Source organism: Engystomops pustulosus, chromosome 5, assembly GCF_040894005.1.
Source record: "Engystomops pustulosus chromosome 5, aEngPut4.maternal, whole genome shotgun sequence".
Taxonomy (NCBI): Eukaryota; Metazoa; Chordata; class Amphibia; order Anura; family Leptodactylidae; genus Engystomops; species Engystomops pustulosus.
In genome coordinates, this window is record NC_092415.1 from 60328575 (window position 1) to 60351424 (window position 22850).

Consider the following 22850-nt stretch of genomic DNA (forward strand, 5'->3'; position numbering starts at 1 on the left):
TATTGCCGTTATTTGCTTATTATACAAAGTAAATATATGACTTCTCATGTGTGAGGAGACGCAGCAGGAGAACTTACTGGGGGGGGGTAATAATTTATTTAAGGTGTTGATGAGGTTGAACCGATTGCTGATTGTTAGAAGGAAAAAGCACAAAGAGATTGTTGTGATCTATGGTAGGTGGTAACGGGCTAAGCCCTAATCTATTTTTTACCTAATCCTAATACCTTGTAAATTAAACTATACTTTATGTAGCTAAAATGCTAATTACTGGCAGAGGATACACCCCAGTAGCCTCTACAATCCCATCTACCGGCCGGCCTTGGCACGCACCCTCACAGTTCTGCAGCAGGTCGGCTCCTTTGGAAAATCTCCAGGAACCACAAAAAAATTGTATTTGTTCCCCAGTGTTGCCTATACATACGGTACAATACCACGAATAGAAGAGACTGTATCTTCCATACAATAACTTCTAGACAGTTTAACAAAGCATTATTTTAGGCAGGCCTATCACATTTCCTAACTGCATGAAAGCAGGTTAGAAAACATAATTGCGAGGTGGTGACCATGAAGAATAGAAGTTGTTTTACACTGCATGATAGCCTCATCAAGTGATAAAAATCTGTGCCCCATATTCATAGTTGTATGGTCCTTGAAAACACAGTTCAAGGGTATCAAAAATGCATATCTAGGTGTGTTTTTTTATTTTTAGTTTCTCTACTATACTCCATATTTTTTCCTTTTTTATACTTTTTGGTTAATCTATAGTTTGCCTGAGATGGACCTTTATAGCAATTCTTTGCTCTTTGGGCAGAGTCTGGAATAGACCATTTGGGATCATGGGCTGCAAAAGAACATTTAAGGCTGTGATAATCCCGCAGTGTACTATGGATCTCAAAACTGGATGCCACCATATAGCTTGTGTGTTACAGCCAAGCAGGATGCATCATGGAGAGACATATCACATTTTTACATAAATTTCACTGCAGAGCTTATGATTTGTGGAGTACAGTAAGAGGTTCACAGCTTTCTTTGTGTCCCTACTGGATCTGAACAACCAAACGGTCTATTTTTAGTTAACATTGGATCTGATGTTCCTATTTTACAGTTCATTTTCATCCCCACAAGGCAGCAGAGTACTTCTTTTTGTGATTTCATTGCATTATCCGCTATATGGGTCATGCAGAGAGTGTTTCAACCCACGTGTTCTTCTCAGAGGAAAGAGTCATCTTAATTTCCACAGTCACGTATAGGATTTATGAAAAAGATTTGGTAGAGAACACATCTGCAAACTATTTGCAAATTTTCTTTTAAACATTCTGATTTTATGAATCATCCCTTAAAGTCTTCCGTGGGCATTATGATTTTCATATAAAAGATGTTGTAAAATAAAAGACACGTTGGCATTAACCCTTTAAAGTATCATGAAATAAATTATGGAAAGACGTCCGTTGAAACAGTGGTATTAGTGTTGGTTGGGTCTCATTGTTCTGTATGTCCAGTGTGTTATGATGCTGCCTATAATTATGAGTTTATCTGGTAAAACAATAAAACAAAATAAAAGGGTGGCATTGATAATTAGTATAATCTATTCCTTTTGAGTAGTTAGCCAGGGGGATGTTACAAGTCCACTGTCAATGTCCAATCAATTCTGACATTATCAGAATCTACGTAGACAAACCTAACAACTGGTAACACCCACTTGGCTAACTACTTATAAGGTTAGAAGATATAACAATTGAACAAAAAGTTAGAGGAAAAGAGTGCCACAACTTTCCTGAGGAATACGCATATTTACTGAAGAAGAAATGTCATGGGATCTGACGCAACCTAAGTGATTGAATTTGGTTGAAATCCCTATTGTAAAACAAAAGCTAATCCATCGTTCACAGGTCTGACATGTTTTACATGAGTGCTCTGCATTTACCATAAATGGCTAATCTTGTGGGGTCTCATCTATGATATCCATGTGACCATCATTTTAGTCTATAAGATGTATATTTGTTGTTTGTTCAGTAGTTCAGAGTGAGTAGCCTGTGGTTGAGTTTGGGCAGTGAAGACAAATAAGCTCTCACTAATGATATAACAGCACAAGTGTGAGGAGAGTTATGTTTAAGGAAAGGCCAACTAGGCCATGCCCTAGGGCAATCTGAAAGCTAAAAGTCTGTGTCCAGGCTAGTAAAACTTTCATACTATGTATCCAAACTCCTGGTGTAGTGTCTTTACATTAGATTTACCTACTTCAGATGTCACAAATTCTCACTAATCATTTCCAGATACCATTAAAAGCTAGATAACCCTTGCAGTGGAGGGAAGCCTGTCTCCTATATAGATTTCCTGCTCCTATGGATTTGTGGCTCGTAATTTTTAATGGAGAAGAAAGTATTTGCATTTCATTTGCACTTCCAGATGCCAACTAGTAAGCTTTGAACTTGTGTAAACTTTTATGGTCACCACTGAGTATTTACCACTGCGTTTGTCTCTTCCAGGTATCTTCACAGTCCCCATTGAGGGTCGCTATATGCTCTCCGCAGTCCTTACTCCAGAGCATGGCCATTATGTGGAGGCTGTCTTGTTGGTGAATAATGCCAGTGTGGCACAGCTAGATTCTTCTGGTTACAGACGAGAGCTCCTAGAGTATCACAGGCCAAGCTCCAGTAAACCGGTTTGCAGCGGGATCGGCACATTCAATCTCATTATGAACTTGAAGGCTGCAGATGAAGTTGCCATTGTCCTGACAGGAGGCAAACTGGCGAACTCAGACTCTGATGAAATGTACTCCACATTTAGTGGTGTCTTGTTATACCCATCCACCCCCCTCAGATAGCTTAATCCCTACTGAAGAGACACTCAGAAGAGACATTCAGTGTAAATGGATTTGAAGTGTTAATATATACTGTTAGGAATATGTCCTTATTGTGAGTGAATGTATAATATATGCTGTACCTTACGGTATGCACACTATATAAGAAGTGACATTTTCTGCTGACTCTTTTCTTTAAATCTTTTCTAAAACTTTCTGCAACTTTGTGCACTGTGCAGACTTTTTATACAATTTTTTTTATTTTTTTATCACTGGGAAATTCTGCTTATTTAGAATATGTCCTGCATTCGATAGGACAGGATCCTTAAATTCATTATTTAATGTTCTGCATGTGTCCGTGTCTTTTATTTATATGTGGTGCTTTTAGAAAATCTTGTTCTATAAAATGTCCGAAAGAAAACAATGAGGGCACTATACGTGACTTATTATTCAGTGCCCCATGTCACCAATGGTCATGGTGGTAGGACTTGTGATAGATTCCCTCATGTAGCTGGCTGAGTTTAATCAGTGGTCCTTTTTATTAGAATTGTATAAGGCTGCTTTTGTTAGAAAATAAGTGAATGGTGTCTCTTAGGGTTTATATTTTTATTATATTTTATTTTCTAACAAGAATGTAGCTCTTTAAAATGCAAGGGTATGAGTTATACTTATAGCCTTTATTTTGATGTTTTCTGTCTGGTCAGAGACTGCTATATGTTAGTGGAATTGTACCAGGATTTGTAGAAAAGAGTAAATCCAGAAAGGACACCAAGGAGAGACAGTGGGCAGATTTATTAAAAGTGTCCTAAGACTAGACAGTCTTATTCTGCACCAGATTCATATAAGTGCCTGTCTCTGTACTCTACTCTGTACCTCCTATTAGTTAGCAAACTTTACACCAGAAAATTAGGACAAAACTCTGTCAGGTCAGGAGTATTTTTGCACTGACCTTTTTGGCACGAGGCCACGCCCGAGGACATGACCGTTTTCCTAGGATATGCACCTTTAGCCGAGCTAATCATAGGAGAATTATAAAAAAAAACCCTTTATAAATGTGGTACAGACAGTTTTTCACTGCAAACTATGACAGAATTCTGTTGTAGACAGATTAATAAGTATCCCCCACAGTGAGAATTCTGATGCGATGAGAGCCGTATATATCACTCTGTTAGGGGAGTTTATGAAGAGCTGGCACAATGCGCACAAGTCTTAATATCTCCATTGCCGTCTCCGGCCTCTTAGTAAATACTGAACAAATTTTGCACAAGTCAGACCTAGTGTAGATTTTGGCTATAACCTACCCTGGTATTCCAGTGCAAACTATAGTAAATGTGCCCTGATGCCCGTTACGACAACTTTTAGGAAAAGTGGTGCATGGGAGGGAAGACATCTGCCGTACAAGGCATTGCTAATCTGCCCCTATGTGGTGGTGGAGACACTCACTGGAGCACATTTACTTACCCGGTCCAGTCGCGATCCCGCGGTGTATTGTCCGACGAGGATTCAGGTCTGTTAGGATTCACTAAGGTCGTGCACCCGATATCCAGCAGGTGTCGCTGCTGCGCCAATTTCTGCCGGAGTTCACCTTCTACTTCCCGATGCATGTAAGTGCTTGATCTTGCGACACAAATGGTTTTTTAAATTCCGTGTTTTTGCCGAATCCGTCGGGTTGTCCAACGGCCACGCCCCGATTTCTGTCTCGTGAAAGCAGGCACTGATGCGTCACAAACTGATCGTGTGCGCCAAAAACCCAGGGCAATTCGGCACAAAACGGAAATATTCGGGAAACCTGACGAAAGTGCGGCGTTCGGACCCTTAGTAAATGAGCCCCACTGTCTCTCCTTGGAGTCCTGCCATGATGTACACAGCTTTTTACTTATTATTGCCGATCCAATTCTATAAACTTATATATCAGAGAGCATTTTCTTTGTCCTGAAAGTACCTCAAAGGCTAGATTTGTGGGTTTCTTCCAGATTAGTGATGGTTATATCTGCATAACATGCAGTCTGTACATTGTATTTGCCAATGAGCACAGAGGGTAGAATTCTAGGAAGCTGCTGCTCACAATTGGGATGTGGGCTCATACTGCTGGGTGACTAGAAGTTTGTTCGTAAAGTAATAAGCCATATGTAGGTTCTAGTTAGAAATGATGAATTATTTCACTGCTTTATGTTTAACCCTTATGGGATTCACAAAGTTTTCTCCAGTCTATTTCAATAGTTTTCACTGTTTCACATCACTTGTCATGGCTACACAACAGAATTTATAGTTTTTCTTTGTATTGTTGACTTCTTTTAGGTGATACTTTACTGACTTCTTCTATCTCTAGCTCTTTGTGATGATAATCTAAAAATGTTTACTGTATACAGATGTCAAACATTACTGTAGAGGCCTTTTATACTGTATGTTCTCTAAGGATCTGAATTGTTGACCATTCTTTGCCTTTTCTAATTATTTGTTTTTAAAGTTGTGATTTGTGTTATTAAATTAAATATATCAAAACTGAGTGGAGATATTTTATGTAAAAAATATAATCCATTGTTATATCTGTTGGTGATAAACATTTGTAAAAGGCTAAATAGGTCAGCAATAAAGAAGATATCTAATACAGAACTGTACAGTATCCAGAAACTCGTAGATGCCCAAACTAGCAACAAAATAGTACTGCACAGGGCAAGTAGTACCATATCATACAATAGAAAGGAGTGCAGGCATGGTAATATAGCTGTTATATACTATCTTTCAGCCTATCAATTCCTGCACTTTAGTAATGCAGGCAGTGTAGTCAACTATAAGACTGTATAGAGATTGTGCACTCCCCCACCCCCACCTACCCAGGTTTCAGTACAAAAATTCATCCTACATTTAACCCTCCACTGCATCATGTCCAAAATATTTACAAGGCAAACATTAAAGACATTAAGAACTCAATGAAAAATATTGATAACTAATGACAAACAATGACTAATGACAAACAACATATACTTCCATTGGCTCACATACAGAGAGCACTCATATAGAATCTAGCAACTTACTGGTGACGATCTGTTTCAGCAGATACAGAACTGCATGATTACTTCTCCCAGCATGACATATCGCTGCAGAATTGGCTGCCAACTTGTCTTTGGCTCCTATAAGCGGATCTCCACACTGTGCACCTAAAAACACCACAGTCATTTATGTCCCACACTGTTAATCAAAATAATATATACTTCTCAAAACGCATTTAACCATACTTATAAAATATTATAATATACACTATATTATATATATATAAATGTATTATATCATACCCACTGAATAAATATATACATACCCCCTGATTTATGTACAAGGCCTCCTTATTAATTTATTTATTGCATACACTTTTAAGTCTAAAACAACATCCAATTTATATCTATCCTCTCATGAATTTATTGAAATACAGCACCAAATCTTAAGACATGCATGCAAAATGTCAGTCTAAATATATTCTCACCCAAAGTGTCATATTTATTACATCTTTTTGGACATTAGAATCTATTTTATGTCTGCTTGTATTTTTAATATTGATCACACCCTGATAATTGTTAGCAAATTAATTTTGACCTGCACCACTAGGAAAGATGTGATCTTAAATTAAGTAATCTAGTCTCGTAGTTTGCACTTGTACACAACAGGACACTAAATATACTGACACCCGAGTGGTTGATATCAAGTGAGTTATTACGACTGTTGCATGAATGTGGAGTACAATTGTTAGAGCAGATCATATCTAAACTTGAAATGCCTAAACACGGCAATATTTTCAACCCCGTCATTTCCAGAGCTTGACACCATAGTACCCTATGAACCCAGTAAAAAATAGTACAGCAGCTGTTTCCTACACAGATTACACAACCCAAATAAACAGGATGTGGAAAAACATGGAGTATCGACTTCAGGACATATATATATATATCCATAAACTAAAACTGACGGCAAATAAATGTAAACTGTGTTGGCAAATCTCGGTGCAAACATTCAAGTGTGAATGGATCCAGTTGGACAAAATGTATTAAATATAGTTATTGCTCAGGTTTCTCCTTACATTTTTATCAGAAGTGAAAACCCTCTCCCAACCTAGTTAACTGGGTTATAGTTGTGTGACAGAAAATGTAGGTCACATATAGACTATAGTGTATTTTTTCTTTTCAAAGAGAACGTGTAACCAGCTTTTATACCACTAAACAACTAGCTCGGTGGGCTTGGTTTTTATGGGTTTCTCGGTACGTCCTAAATGACACATGTCCTTTATTCTTTGGGTCAGTACAATCAGGGGGATACCACATTTATATACAGTACGTTTTATTGTGTTTTAATACATTTAAAAAAACTTAACACCTGTACAAAAAGAATTCTGGCATTAATAACTTTTTCATATTTTTTTCAACTTACATACTTATTTGCGGGACAATTCTTTTCCTTTGCTACTATGTTGGGGACTGTACAACCCTTTGACTACTGTTTATAAAATAAAATTATATTTTGCAAAATTGCACTTTTTTCATTACAAAAATTGTCTCGGGGCATTGTCTGATTGATTATGTCATATACTACCATAAAACAGTATGGCTGTATATGTGGATTTTTATACATCATCTGTTACAACAGAGGTTCAGAAACTATACAACCTCGGGTCCTACAAAGACCTGAGGATGTCATGGAGACAGATTGTCGCTCTCTGACGACATCAACAAAGATGGTGGCTCGACTTTTTATTTCTGCTGGTGACTTTGCCGATGGCAATCAAAAGGTTCATTCGTCTGGTGTTTGCACTGACTGCAGTTATTATGGGTGGGTGTTTGCTGCAATATTTATGAAGCAAACATCCAGCATGTATGGAGAGGGCTCCATCGACATGTGACAGACTAATATGTAAGGAGTCAAAACAGGTTGCACACATTTTTTTACTTTTGTGTGCATCTACCTGAAGTGTCACCTCATAGATGGACTGTTAGTACCCCTTTAATATTTAGTTCCATGTATTTGGTATCAACTTAAAGATAAGAATCTTATCTTTCAAATTGCATCAGGCTTGTGGTCCTGTGATATGGGGTATATGTATGAATACAGGCTCTGAATAGCCCACAGGGGAATTTTCCTGTGAGTGAGTGAGTGACCATCCTCTCTGAGTGGTCTCATTTCCCTAGCCACCCGGATTGATGTGCGCTTCAGGGAGCATGCCGAAGATTCACGTTTTGAGCAACTGCCAGTTCGTCCACGATGCCTTCCTCGCCTAGCTCCAGTTTTTCAAAGACCCTTCCAGCCACCAGTCATACCACCCGCAGAAGAGTCTGTGGAAGTGGACAGAGCCAAATTGTCACCGCAGGAGCGTACCAGAAGACGCAAGGGTCACCTCTGTCTCTATTGCGGCAGTCCTGAACATTTATTTGCGACTTGACCCATCCGACCCCAACGTCCGGGAAACACCAGCACCTAGGGTTCTTGGGAGAAGCGTCCCTAGGTGTAAACAGTGCTTCTCCACGCCTGTTGATTCCAGTGCTTCTCAGCGTTGGCTTCGGTAACCAGACCCAGGTCTCAGCTTTTTTGGACTCCGGCTCGGCTGGGAATTTCATGGATGCTGCATTGGTTTCCCGGTACCACATTCCATTGATTCTTCTTGACAAACCACTCGTTATTTCTTCGGTTAGTGGACAAATTCTCTTGGATCCAGTACGGTACCGCACGGAGCCGATAACCATGCAAGTCGGTGCTCTGCATAAGGAGACTCTGTCCTTCCTGGTTCTGCCATGCTCAACCTCGCCCCTCCTGCTAGGTCTTCCGTGGTTGCAGTTCCATTCGCCAGTCCTTGATTGGAGGACGGGGGAGGTTCTACATTGGGGTCCAGACTGCCATTCTTGTTGCTTGGATGCTCCTCACAGTGTGCCTCTCATGCTAACTTCCGTGGTTGCCAAGTCTTTAAAGGACCTTCTGGTTTGCTACCGAGACTTTGCCGACGTTTTCTCTGAGAAGCAAGCAGAGGTTCTGCCTCCACATCGCCCCTATGACTGTCCCATTGATTTGCTGCCGGGTACGTATCCTCCACGAGGTCGGGTTTATCCGTTATCCGTGCCCGAGACTGAAGCCATGTCCGCTTACATAAAGGAAAATCTGCAAAAGGGGTTCATCCGTAAGTCTTCCTCCCTTTGCTGGAGCTGGATTTTTCTTTGTCTCTAAGAAGGATGGTTCCCTCCGACCCTGCATAGACTATCGCGGTCTCAACAAGGTTACGGTGAAGAACCGCTATCCTTTGCCTCTCATCACTGAACTCTTTGACCGTCTACGAGGTGCCAAAGTGTTTACCAAGATGGATCTGCGAGGAGCTTATAACCTCAACCTCATCATTTGTTAATGATATTTTTAGAGACCTGCTCAACTCCTACTTGGACGACATTTTGGTGTTTTCTTCAGATCTTCACTCTCACCAAAACCACGTCCGGCAGGTTCTCAGATGCTTAAGGACTAATCATTTATACGCCAAACTCGAGAAGTGTCAATTCCACCAGAGCAGTCTTCCATTTTTGGGATACATCATTTCTGGCAAGGGACTCCAGATGGATTCTTCTAAATTGGCAGCCGTACTTCAGTGGCCTTGCCCAGTGGGACTGCGTGCTGTTCAGAGATTCCTGGGCTTCGCTAATTACTATAGACAGTTTATTCCACACTTCTCTGTGGCTCCTATTGTGGCATTGACTAAGAAGAATGCCAATCATAGACAATGGTCTCCAGCTGCTGAGGAAGCATTTACTAAGTTAAAATCTGCCTTTGCCTCTGCGCCAGTACTTACAAGACGACATACGGAGAAACCTTTTCAGTTGGAGGTTGATGCTTCATCCGTTGGTGCTGGTGCAGTTCTTACCCAGAAGGGGCCCAAGGGTTGTACCTTCACCTGCGGGTTCTTCTTGAAGACATTCTCTCCTGCCGAGAAGAATTATTCCATTGGAGCTCGGGAACTGTTGGCCATAAAGCTGGCTTTGGAGGAGAGGCGCTATCTCCTGGAGGGGGCTCGTCACCCGGTTCACATTTATACTGACCACAAGAACCTCCTGTACCTTCAGACTGCTCAGCGACTGAATCCTCGTCAAGCCCGTTGGTCTCTTTTCTTCTCCCGATTTGATTTCTTAATCCATTTCCGTCCTGCGGAGAAGAACATTAAGGCTGATGCTCTCTCCCGTGCTTCGGATGTGGTTGGAGAAGACACTGTGCCCAGTCATATTGTGCCACCGGAACGTCTGGTCCTTGCAGCTCCAGTGGACCTTCGGCAGCTTCCACCAGGCAAGACGTACGTCAGACCTGCCCTTCGTAAGAGGATCCTGATATGGGGAAATTGCTCTCGTGAGGCTGGACACCCTGGAGTGCAGCATTCCATAGCCCTTATTTCCCGATATCATTGGTGGCCAGACCTGGCCAAAGATGTGCAGGATTTTGTGGGTTCCTGCGTCTCCTGTGCCCGAAACAAGTCATCACGCCTCAAACCTGCCGGTCTCCTGATGCCGTTGCCGATACCCAGCCGTCCGTGGACTCATGTGGCCATGGACTTCGTCACAGACCTGCCATCATCCTCGGGGAATACTGTCATCTGGGTGGTAACCGACCGGTTCTCCAAAATGTCCCATTTTGTCTCCTTGCCAGGTTTGCCATCTGCTCCGCGTCTTGCCAGCCTGTTCTTCTCCCACATCTTTCGGCTGCATGGGCTCCCATTGGACATTGTTTCGGACCGTGGGGTACAGTTTGTCTCCCATTTTTGGCGATCCCTGTGTAACCATCTCCAGGTGAAATTGGACTTCTCGTCAGCATATCATCCTCAGACGAATGGGCAGGTAGAGAGAGTCAATCAAACCCTTGGCTGCTACCTTCGGCATTTCGTCTCGGCCCGCCAAGATGACTGGTCGGCCTTGTTGCCATGGGCGGACTTCTCATACAACTCCCTGGACTCTGAAGCTTCTGGTTCTACTCCCTTCTTCATTGTTTATGGACAACATCCACATCCTCCTCTTCCTCTGCCTGTGTCCACGGAGGTTCCTGCTGTCGATGATTTGGTACGAGACCTTAAGACCATTTGGGAGCAAACCCGCCTTTCGTTGAAGCAGGCTTCCGCCCGTAGCAAGCTCCAAACGGATAAGAAACGCAGGCCACCTCCTGTTTTTTTCTCCTGGGGACAAGGTCTGGTTGTCAGCTAGATACATCTGGTTAAAGATTCCTGGATACAAGCTTGGTCCACGGTTCTTAGGTCCTTTCGGGGTTATATCTTGCATAAATCCGGTGTCTTACAAGCTGCGCCTTCCTTCCACCATACGCATCCCCAACTCCTTCCATGTCTCTCTACTCAAGCCTGTTATTCTGAACCGCTTCTCCCGGCAAGTACCTCCTCCTGCTCCGGTGGCTGACTCCTCAGATATTTATGAGGTAAAGGAGATCCTCGACATGAAGACCGTGAAGGGTAAGCGGTTCTTCTTGGTTGACTGGAAGGGGTTCGGGCCTGAGGAGAGATCTTGGGAGCCTGAAGACAACATCCTGGACCATGATCTACTACAGAGATTTTTACAACCCAAGAAGAAGGGGAGGCCGAAGGGGGGGGTACTGTCACAAGTGGTCCGTGCTCCCCGGTGCTCGCAGGCGCAGTGCCGGCGCGACTCACCTCTCCCCGCTCCGGAATCGCTGCCAGGTTCCGGCCGCGCGTGTCCCCGCCTCCTAGGGCGCGCACACGGCATCTTCAGGAAATTTAAAGGGCCAGTGCACCGTTAGTTGCTAGTTCCAGTGTCTCCTGTGTTCCTGACTTCCTCCGTGTTCCTGTGTTACCTGAGACCCTCCGTGTTCCCGTGTACCAGTGTTCCTCCATGTTGCTGTCCTGTGTGCTGTGTTCCCGTACCCTTCTGCTTGGACCTCCAGTTGCTGACCCCGGATCAGACTCTGACGTTGCATCCTTGCCGCCTGCCCTGACATTGTGCCTGGACTTTGACCACGAGATTGTCTGCCATCTCTGTACTTCTACCTTGGCCGCCACTGCAGACAAGTCACGCCTGAGGAACGTTGCCGCGGCTTGCCTAACCCGCCTTGCGGCGGGCTCTGGTGAAAACCGAGTACCACTTAGACTCCGGTCCCAGGTAGTGGCTTATGACAACGTCTGCAGTGGTCCAGAGGATCCACACCTGCAAGCCTGACAATATATATATATATATACACTCACCGGCCACCTTATTAGGTACACCATGCTAGTAACGGGGTGAACCCCCTTTTGCCTTCAGAACTGCCTCAATTCTTCGTGGCATAGATTCAACAAGGTGCTGGAAGCATTCCTCAGAGATTTTGGTCCATATTGACATGATGGCATCACACAGTTGCCGCAGATTTGTCTGCTGCACATCCATGATGCAAATCTCCCGTTCCACCACATCCCAAAGATGCTCTATTGGATTGAGATCTGGTGACTGTGGAGGCCATTTGAGTACAGTGAACTCATTGTCATGTTCCAGAAACCAGTCTGAGATGATTCCAGCTTTATGACATGGCGCATTATCCTGCTGAAAGTAGCCATCAGATGTTGGGTACATTGTGGTCATAAAGGGATGGACATGGTCAGCAACAATACTCAGGTAGGCTGTGGCGTTACAACGATGCTCAATTGGTACCAAGGGGCCCAAAGACTGCCAAGAAAATATTCCCCACACCATGACACCACCACCAGCAGCCTGAACCGTTGATACAAGGCAGGATGGATCCATGCTTTCATGTTGTTGACGCCAAATTCTGACCCTACCATCCGAATGTCGCAGCAGAAATCGAGACTCATCAGACCAGGCAACATTTTTCCAATCTTCTACTGTCCAATTTCGATGAGCTTGTGCAAATTGTAGCCTCAGTTTCCTGTTCTTAGCTGAAAGGAGTGGCACCCGGTGTGGTCTTCTGCTGCTGTAGCCCATCTGCCTAAAAGTTCGATGTACTGTGCGTTCAGAGATGCTCTTCTGCCTACCTTGGTTGTAATGGGTGGCGATTTGAGTCACTGTTGCCTTTCTATCAGCCCGAACCAGTCTGCCCATTCTCCTCTGACCTCTGGCATCAACAAGGCATTTCTGCCCACAGAACTGCCGCTCAGTGGATGTTTTTTCTTTTTCGGACCATTCTCTGTAAACCCTAGAGATGGTTGTGCGTGAAAATCCCAGTAGATCAGCAGTTTCTGAAATACTCAGACCAGCCCTTCTGGCACCAACAACCATGCCAAGTTCAAAGACACTCAAATCACCTTTCTTCCCCATGCTGATGCTCGGTTTGAACTGCAGGAGATTGTCTTGACCATGTCTACATGTCTAAATGCACTGAGTTGCTGCCATGTGATTGGCTGATTAGAAATGAAGTGTTAACGAGCAGTTGGACAGGTGTACCTAATAAAGTGGCCGGTGAGTGGCATGGTTGTTGGTGCCAGAAGGGCTGGTCTGAGTATTTCAGAAACTGCTGTTTATACAGTATATATATATATATACTGTATAAACAGCTTGTTTTAAAAAATGGCCTTATATCATAGTTATACTTTACTAATTGCTTGGTGAAGATTCGAGGGGAAATGCAAGTGTGAACAGAGTCTAACAATCACAGAAGAATGAGTTAAGAAGTGGGCAGGAGGTTATTGTGAACAGGATCCTCAGATGACCTTGTCTTTTGTGTCTTGGTAGTGTCTTGGTAATATGTCTTAAGTTCCATAAATAAAACATTTACCTCATGCGTTCAATTAGGAATTGGAAACAAGAACATATTGTTCAAGTGAAATAAAGAAAACATTAATGTGTCAAAGCAACTTTAAAAAAAAACATATCTAAAACCCCAGCATACCTCTAACCCCAACGAAGAAGAAACACTCTGACATTCCTCATCATCTGTAACTGCAATGGCTATGACACACAAATGGTTTTAATCCATGAAGTGCGATTATTCACAATCATGGATTCGTGTGAGGATCCAGAAACATGACACTGCTCATTTGTATGCTGAAATACTCTACATATGTTCTGTCAGGGGGCAGAATTCTTACTTACATTGAGCAACATATACATAGGGAATATTTCAGAACTACATATACATAGGGATCCCAAACAAAACGTTTGGAAATCATAGGAGTACAAGTAGGACTGTTCTTACAGTTTGTGCTTGTCTAGTTATTGTTCTGACTACATCCAGGAGGAGACACACCCCATCCAAAGGCGGTGTCCTTCTAAGAAACATATTTAATATTTCTGTCACAAGTGCCAATTTCTATTCTGCTAGACCATTTTTATTTTGGTGTTCTCTCCGACACTTTTTAGGGCCCAAAAAATGGAAAGGCTATATACTGGGAGGGGGGTAGGAGTTGCAGGCTATATACTGGGGCGGGCAGGGGCTGCAGGCTTTGCTCACACTTGAGTCAATAGGTTTTCACAGTTTTTTGAAGAGGACCAAGCATCAGAAAGCATTTCTAATAATAGAAATGCTCAGATTTTACTAATTTTTACTGCTACGTGAATAGTAAATTTTGCATAAAAATGGATGCATACAGTGTACTTTACCTGTTATTAATTGTGAAATAAACTACTTACTTGATATATTTTGGACTTCATACGACATAAGCAGTTGGAATAGTTTGCTGCTTTCTGTTTTCTTTACCTTGCTTCTCCACGTTGCTGAATAGGTTTTAAAAAACTGACAATAAATCATCTCATTATCATTAGAGGCAGGTTCACTGTTGCACTGTTGAACCATAACCAAACTTTCATACTTTTAGTATACCATAGGAAATATATGTAGTTTACTTACCTGAACCTTATATAAATGTTTTTGTTTACCAGAGAAGGAAGAAAAAAAAACCCTGCACATACAAGAATAAAAATTCACCTTCTTCTAGGAGAGGAAATGACACTTGCAGGAAGAGCTGGATCAGAGCCACGAGTACTAGTGAAAAATATTGCATGAAAGGAATGGTCCTAGCATATGGTGATAAGTAGAGGTTAGAAAAGTTTATTGTACATTGTATAAAACATGGAAGCACATTAGAAGAATTGTGTGTTTCGAACTATTTATGATTCTTTATCTACAGAATGATACATGCAATTATACATGGTTTAAAACGCTTTGTAATTTTTAAAAATAAAATTCATTAATTTATTAATAAAGTTTACAAGTAAAACACACATAATCACTGTAATAATAGTGGGCGGAGCAGCACTGTAATGAATATGTAGAAATAGTGGCGGGAACAAGTCAGTTCTTTTTCTTCTTCAAGTAGTCACCACGACTCCCAACCTCCCAGCCTCCACCCGAATACATTAACTGGATAGTTCCAGTGCCAGTGGGGGGTGCATACCAGCTTACACCTCCACAGACCTAGTGGCACAAAAGTTTTCACAGATTTCCCTCCAAAACTACACAAAGGAAGTAAAAAGGCCAGTTACATCAATATGCAAGTTATGGATTTCCAGAGGTCAAATACACATCTGGGATCAGGGCACTAGGGTGAATGTATGCCTGGGTCTCAGTCTGTTTTGTTGGCCTTGGAAGAGGAGATACACAAAACTATCAATGGGAGCATAGTAAACAGGTCATGTCCGGTCTTAAAGGACATCGGAGGTCCAGACAGGTTCGATGAGACCAGAACTATAATCCTATAACCTCCCATTGGAAGTTAGAACTCATCTTAGTTGCTGGGTAAAGATTCCTAGAACCACCCAGATGTGTGAGGGGGCATGTGTACGCCTCTAATATAAGCAAGCCTTGACTTTCATTGAATTGCTTACACTTGTTATACTCCACTTGTAATCTACACTGTTAGGCTACATTCACACTGCTGTTGTCCGCTGTACCGTAGCATGGCGGGCAACGGCAGCGAGCGGGGAGAGGAAGAGGAGGTGAGCACAACTCACCCCCGCCCCTTTCCATAGGGATGCATGGCGTACGGCACCATACTATGGAGAAACATAGGAAATGTCCTATCTTTTTCCGGGGTACAGAGCGGTATGGTGCCGCATGTGTGCTGCACTGTACCGCTCCCGTAGGGGGACGTATATCGGCCGTATATATGTTGGCCATATATACGTCCCCCTTGCAGCAGTGTGAATGCAGCCATAACTGTATATATCACCTATTGTGTTTATTGTTTTGTCTAGTGTTTCCTTAAGGCAATTAAATATATAAATTTAACCTGCGTTGTTCTTTTATCTCAGGTTGACTCTTGGCCCAATGTAACCCATAATGGAACGGGCTTATATCAAATTAGAGTTGGTGGCAGTCTACTGTACACCCTTTCTTTACAGAAACATGCACACACTGCTGCATACTCCATACAGACAATGTATATAAGTTGTCGTAAAGGAGTTTAGTTTTTATCCACTATGACTGGGGATTCACAGCAGTTTGCATAACTCATCCTGTGCTCCGTTGTCTACTATGGGACAATTTAATGGAAGGCCTATGTACTATATGGCCATTAAGGGGGATTTATTGTCCTCCATTCTGCCAATCACTAGGAGATCCCAGCGGTTGTAACCCCAGCAATTATATGTCCACATGCTAATGTGGGAGAAAACCCACGTAAACACGGAGAGAACATACAAACTCTTTGTAGATGTCGATCTGGGTGGGATTCGAACCCAGGACCCCAGCGCTGCAAGGCAGAAGTGCTACACACTCAGCCACCGTGCTGCCCATATTACAGACCTGTAGGCATCATTACTTTCTGGGTTTCTGAGGTTTCTGAGTTTTGAAGGCTTCTTTTGGAGGTTGACATACTATTAGATCCTGTTAGGTCTGCTGCCTCCGGGTCTAGGTTAATGTAAAGTCAAGTTACACATAATGTCAGCAGCTAAAACCCTCCTCTCCCTCTTTGCTCCCCACCTTACACATGTTAATGATATGAGTGCAATGAAGGGCGTCTCAATTTATTAGATGTAATCCATGGGTCTCCTCCCCTATTTGCTCTTTTAGGTTCTCAGGCTTCTCTAATATTATTCTTTACAATACAGTAATAAAATATATTGTTGGAGACTAAGAATACTTTACCCAACCTTCCCTCCCCTCTTTTCCTGCGCCTTTCCATCCCCATATTCTTGTTCGAACTTTGTTTCTTTATCAATATAGTATTGTAAGGATTTAGACTTTATGAATATGTAATACTTGCTATATTCAAAGATATATAGATATCCAGAAGAATATACCAACTTATGCTTTATTGTACATACAGACTATGGAAAAAACAAACATGTAACCATTACAATCTGATCCTTTTTTATGAACAATTGTTCATAAAAATATATATATATATTGTTGGTCCTAAGTCAGAATTGGGACTGTAATGAACTGCCAAAGGACTCCTTTCTGGGAATTTGTACCACTTGGATTCTACATCATCCCTTAGTGGAGTGTCATAGTCAGTCTAGTGAGTCCTGTACGACCATATATAAGCTGTTCTACTTGATTTTTGCTTTTTTATGTAGTGTTTTATTGAAAACTTTAATAAATTCTATGTTAAAAAAATTTGAGCCCTATGACTTAGAGTAACATGGATAAAACACTCATCATCAGATCTTTGGAGACCCGAATGCAAACATTTAGTGCCAGGATTTTCCGACTTGCTGACTGTCAGTATATTTCCCTTGACCATCATTTAACTGTTGATTGATTGATTGATAATAAATCGTAAGCAGACGATCCTATTAGGAAAAGTCACTGCTACATTCTTGTAAGCAGGAAATCTATAGGATTCTGGAGGTGTGTAAATGGTAATAAATATGTTGTATAGGTAGTAAAATACATTTCCTTTTTCCTATTTACATGGAAAAGAAATATCCTCTTTGCTGACAAATATATATATATACACACACACACACACACACACACACACACACACACACACACACATATACATCTATTTATTAGCTGCTGCTGGATCCTGGTGTCTTCATGGAGAGAAAATGCTAAATAAGATCCTACAAAATAAATTTGTTTTCGAAAGATTATTAAAAAACTAGATTTTCAACATGACATTCACAGTCAGACCCCAATACCTGCACTGCACTCCCCCACTGCAACATTTTACACCACTTTTGTTTTCCATATTCTGAAATAAGATGAGAAAATCTGCTAATCATTCACTCCATAGTACCCCTCCTACTTATGGTAGTAGTCTCATTCCCATTTAATTATTAACCCTCACATGCCGTTATTTATTATTCTATGCCGTGTACTGGGAAGCTGAAAAAAAATTCCAAATGTGGTGAAATTGGCAAAAAAAATGCATTGGCATCACTTTTTTGTGGGCTCAGTCTTTATGACTTTCATAGTGCACTCTAAACACCTCAGCTTTATTCTTTTTTTTTGGTACAAATACGGTGATACCAAATTTATGTAGGTTTTATTGTGCTTTAATACATTTTCAAAAATTAAACAAATGTTTATGAAAAAAAATCACCATCTTCTGACACTAATAACTTTTTTATTGTGTGATTTCATTTTTTGAGAAATGAGCTGACATTTTTATTGCTAACATTTTGATAACTATTTATTAAATTTTTTATGTGATGTAAAATGGTGTAAGAGTAGCGTTTCGGACATTTGGGCCCTATTTTTTGTTATGGGGTTCACTGTCGGCAATAACTATTTTTATATTTTGATAGATTGGGTATTTTGAGACGCTGCGATACCTACAGTGTTTGTGATTTTTACTGTTTATTATGTTAAGTATTGTTCATACAATATGCTATAATACTGCTGTATTGCAGTATATGGCATTTTTACACAGTATACATTATAATGTATGGCTCATTGTAACAAAACTGCAGAAACCAGACAGTCTCGGGTCTTTTCAATAGTATGTAGGAAGATACAGTTGTATTAGCCCTGAACACTCATCCTGATTGATGCTGTCTCTGGGTGTGAAACCGCCATCATTTCCACAGATGTCATCGCTCTCCAATGACAACACAGGTAGTAATGATACCCAGTCAGCACGCTTTGTTGCCGGCATTTAAAGTGTTAACATGTGTGATCTGTGTCAGCCCCAATCACAGGTGTTAATGGTACAAGGTGAGCAGGGCCGGATTAAGGTTGGTGGGGGCCCCTGGGTGCCCCCATTAAATGTAGTCCAGACAGGGAACAGAAATCGCTTTACAAAGGCCCCCAGCAATAACTATATACAGCCCCCTATAACTATATACAGCTCCCAGTAATCACTATATATAGCCCCAAGTAATCACTATATACAGCCCCCCAGCGATCACTATATACAGCCCCCCAGCAATCACTATATACTGCCCCCCAGCAATCACTATATACAGCCCCCCAGCAATCACTATATGCAGCCCCCAACAATCACTGTATACATCCCCCAACAATCACTGTATACAGCCCCAAACAATCACTATATACAGCTCCCAGTAATCACTATATACAGCCCCCAGCAACCACTATATGCAGCCCCCAGCAATCACTATATGCAGCCCCCAACAATCACTATATACTGCCCCCCAGCAATCACTATATACTGCCCCCCAGCAATCACTATATACTGCCCTGAGCAATCACTATATGCAGCCCCCAACAATCACTGTATACATCCCCCAACAATCACTGTATACATCCCCCAACAATCACTGTATACATCCCCCAACAATCACTATATACAGCTCCCAGTAATCACTATATACAGCCCCCCAGCAATCACTATATACAGCCCCCCAGAAATCACTATATACTGCCCCCCCAATCACCATATGCAGCCCCCAGCAATCACTATATACATCCCCCAACAATCACTATATACAGTTCCCAGTAATCACTATATACTGCCCCCCAGCAATCACTATATGCAGCCCCCAGCAATCACTATATACAGCCCCCCAGCAATCACTATATACAGCCCCCCAACAATCACTATATACAGCCCCCCAGCAATCACTATATTCAGCCCCCAACAATCACTGTATACATCCCCCAACAATCACTGTATACATCCCCCAACAATCACTATATACAGCTCCCAGTAATCACTATATACTGCCCCCCAGCAACCACTATATGCAGCCCCCAGAAACCACTATATGCAGCCCCCAGCAATCACTATATACAGCTCCCAGCAATCACTATATACTGTCCTCCAGCAATCACTATATGCAGCCCCCAGCAATCACTATATACAGCCCCCCAGCAATCACTATATACAGCCCCCCAGCAATCACTATATACTGCCCCCAGCAATCACTATATGCAGCCCCCAACAATCACTGTATACAACCCCCAACAATCACTATATACAGCTCCCAGTAATCACTATATGCAGCCCCCAGCAATCACTATATGCAGCCCCCAGCAACCATTATATGCAGCCCCCAGCAACCACTATATGCAGCCCCCAGCAACCACTATATGCAGCCCCCAGCAATCACTATATACTGCCCCCAGCAATCACTATATGCAGCCCCCAGCAATCACTGTATACAGCTTCCAGTAATCACTATATACATCCCCCAACAATCATTATATACAGCTCTCAGCAATCATTATATACAGTCCCCCAGCAATCACTATATACAGTCCCCCAGCAATCACTATATACAGTCCCCCAGCAATCACTATATACAGCTCCCCCAGCAATCACTATATACAGTCCCCCAGCAATCACTATATACAGTCCCCCAGCAATCACTATATGCAGTCCCCCAGCAATCACTATATACAATCCCCCAGCAATCACTATATACTGCCCCCAGCGATCACTATATATTGCCCCCAGCAATCACTATATACAGACCCCATAATAACTATAATCACCTCCTACAATAACTAACTATATACAGTTCCCTATAATAACTATATACCCCCCCCCCTAATAACTATATGCACCCTATAATATCTATATACACCACTCTATAATAAGTAACTAAATACAGTTCCCCTATTATAACTATATACACAACACCTCCTATAACTAACTATATACACCCATAATAACTATATGCACTCCCCTATAATAACTAACTATATACCCCCTATAATAACTATATACACCACCCTATAATAAGTAACTATGTACAGTTCCCCTATTATAACTATATACACAACACCACCTATAATAACTAACTATATACTCCGCATAATAACTAAAAGCACCCCCCTATTATAACTATATACACAACAGCTCCAATAATAACTAAGTATATACCCCCCAATAATAACTATATACACACCTTTTATAATAACTAGCTATATACCCCACCAATGATAACTATATACAGTTATATACATTTATTTATTTTATAAATAAAATTGTACATCACCTTCCTCTGTTCCCCCGATGCGCGCCGTCCTCACCTTCTTCCCTCGCAGTTATCTTCGGAGGTGCACCAAGATGGCTGTGCCCTGCGCAGTGACATCACACACGGCATCGGCCGGCATTTTGCCGTGAACACAGGGCGCCGCCATCTTGGTTTCCACGGATCGTCAAATGGCAGAGCAGAGAACTCATTGTTCCCTGGCTCTGCCATAGCATTCAGCATTAGTATGCCCCATTGCTACGGCGGTCGGCCCGGACACAAAAAAAACAGTGGGCGAATCAGGCGGTAATGCGACCGCTCGAATCACCCACATTTGGTGGGGGCCCCTTTAAGGCCAAAGTGGTGGGGGCCCCGGGGCTCGTGCCCCATGCGCCCCCCCTATGATCCAGCCGTGAAGGTGAGCACAAACACCGAAAATGAACTTCTGGTTGGAGTCTGTGCCGAACATTGCGGGTTCAGGTCCGCTCAACAATTACTTGTCACTTTTTGAGTTGGACATCTAGAGGCTGGAATTTTAACCTATGCTTCTTAGAAGCATAGCTCAAGTTCAGATAGGTTGGAGAACGATTGTAAACACTAATTTTCACAACAATGTACAGAATGTCATTGGGATTAAGGGTTTCTTTGGTATTGCCCTGTATTTAGCACCAACCACATCTTCCCACCAACTATGAACACCTTCCTAGTTCCTGCTGAAGCAAAGCATCCCCCACTTGCATCATGATGTGTTCAGGGTGACGGGCAATTAGAGGGGTCTGAATACATCTGCCTGTTATTTTTTTTCTAATATTTTTATTTGCCAAAAATGTATATTATTTTCTCTGCACTTCATAAGTATTTGATCATTTATGTTGCTCTGTCATATACTATTCCAATAAAATATATTCAGGTTTGTGGCTGTAACTTAAAAAAAAAATTAAGAAACGTACAATACTTTTGCAATCCACTGTATATGAAATGTTACTGCTAATGTTAAAGATTCTTGCATATTTTCCTTACATATATTCCAATGTTTATATGCCAGTACATCTTTTTCCACAACCCTAGTTATTTTTATAGCCATAAAACACAAGGATTTTTCTTAAAACATCTGGTACAATGAATGTGTTATGCAAGGGGACTTTTCTGTCTGAATTTTGAATTGCTTTACGTAGACCTATTTTACTTAAATATTCAAACTAGATTTGCTATATTTTAGTTTTGGACCTTTAAGCTTCATTGTAGTAAAACCAGATGCGACTACTTTGGACTTTATACAGGTAAAACGCAAAATTCTAAATACACATTAAACATATGTAGAACGTGATTGCCTTTAAAATCAGAAATTAAGGCATCACATCACTAATATTAAGCATGGGTTTCAAAAAGTCTAATGAAATGATGCAGGATTAACCCAAACATGTATATCTATTCCAGAAGAAACAGATTCCCAACTGGAGAGAGTGCTGTTTCAATGTCTTGCATCTCATCAGTACAGTGTAGGTTACTGATTTAGCTGTGTGAGAGGCTTTTGACTAGTGGTGAATTAAGAGTTCTCTTTACAAAGACTTTCCCAATTAAGACCACCTAGCAGGTTCACGATGTGTGCAGGTATATAGAATGGAAACAAGGGTCCCGGAGACCTTTATTTGTATCCCAGGAGTTATCCACAGAGCTCCATTCCTACGCAGATGTTCATTGAAAATGACTTCCTGGGATGCAAAATCAAGTCAGCTCACAGCTGTGTGTATGAGCCTATATAA

At 41.8% G+C, this 22850-nt stretch overlaps 1 protein-coding gene across 1 annotated transcript in view; it reads left to right on the top strand.

The window, feature by feature from the left end:
• Positions 1-5302, top strand: part of EMILIN2 (elastin microfibril interfacer 2) — a 36165-nt gene extending 30863 nt beyond the window's left edge. Inside the window, exon 9 of the mRNA XM_072152126.1 lies at positions 2487-5302. Coding sequence (XP_072008227.1) covers positions 2487-2824 — 338 coding nt within the window. The 3' untranslated portion in view covers positions 2825-5302. The remainder of the gene's footprint in view (positions 1-2486) is intronic.
• Positions 5303-22850: the final 17548 nt, after the last annotated feature.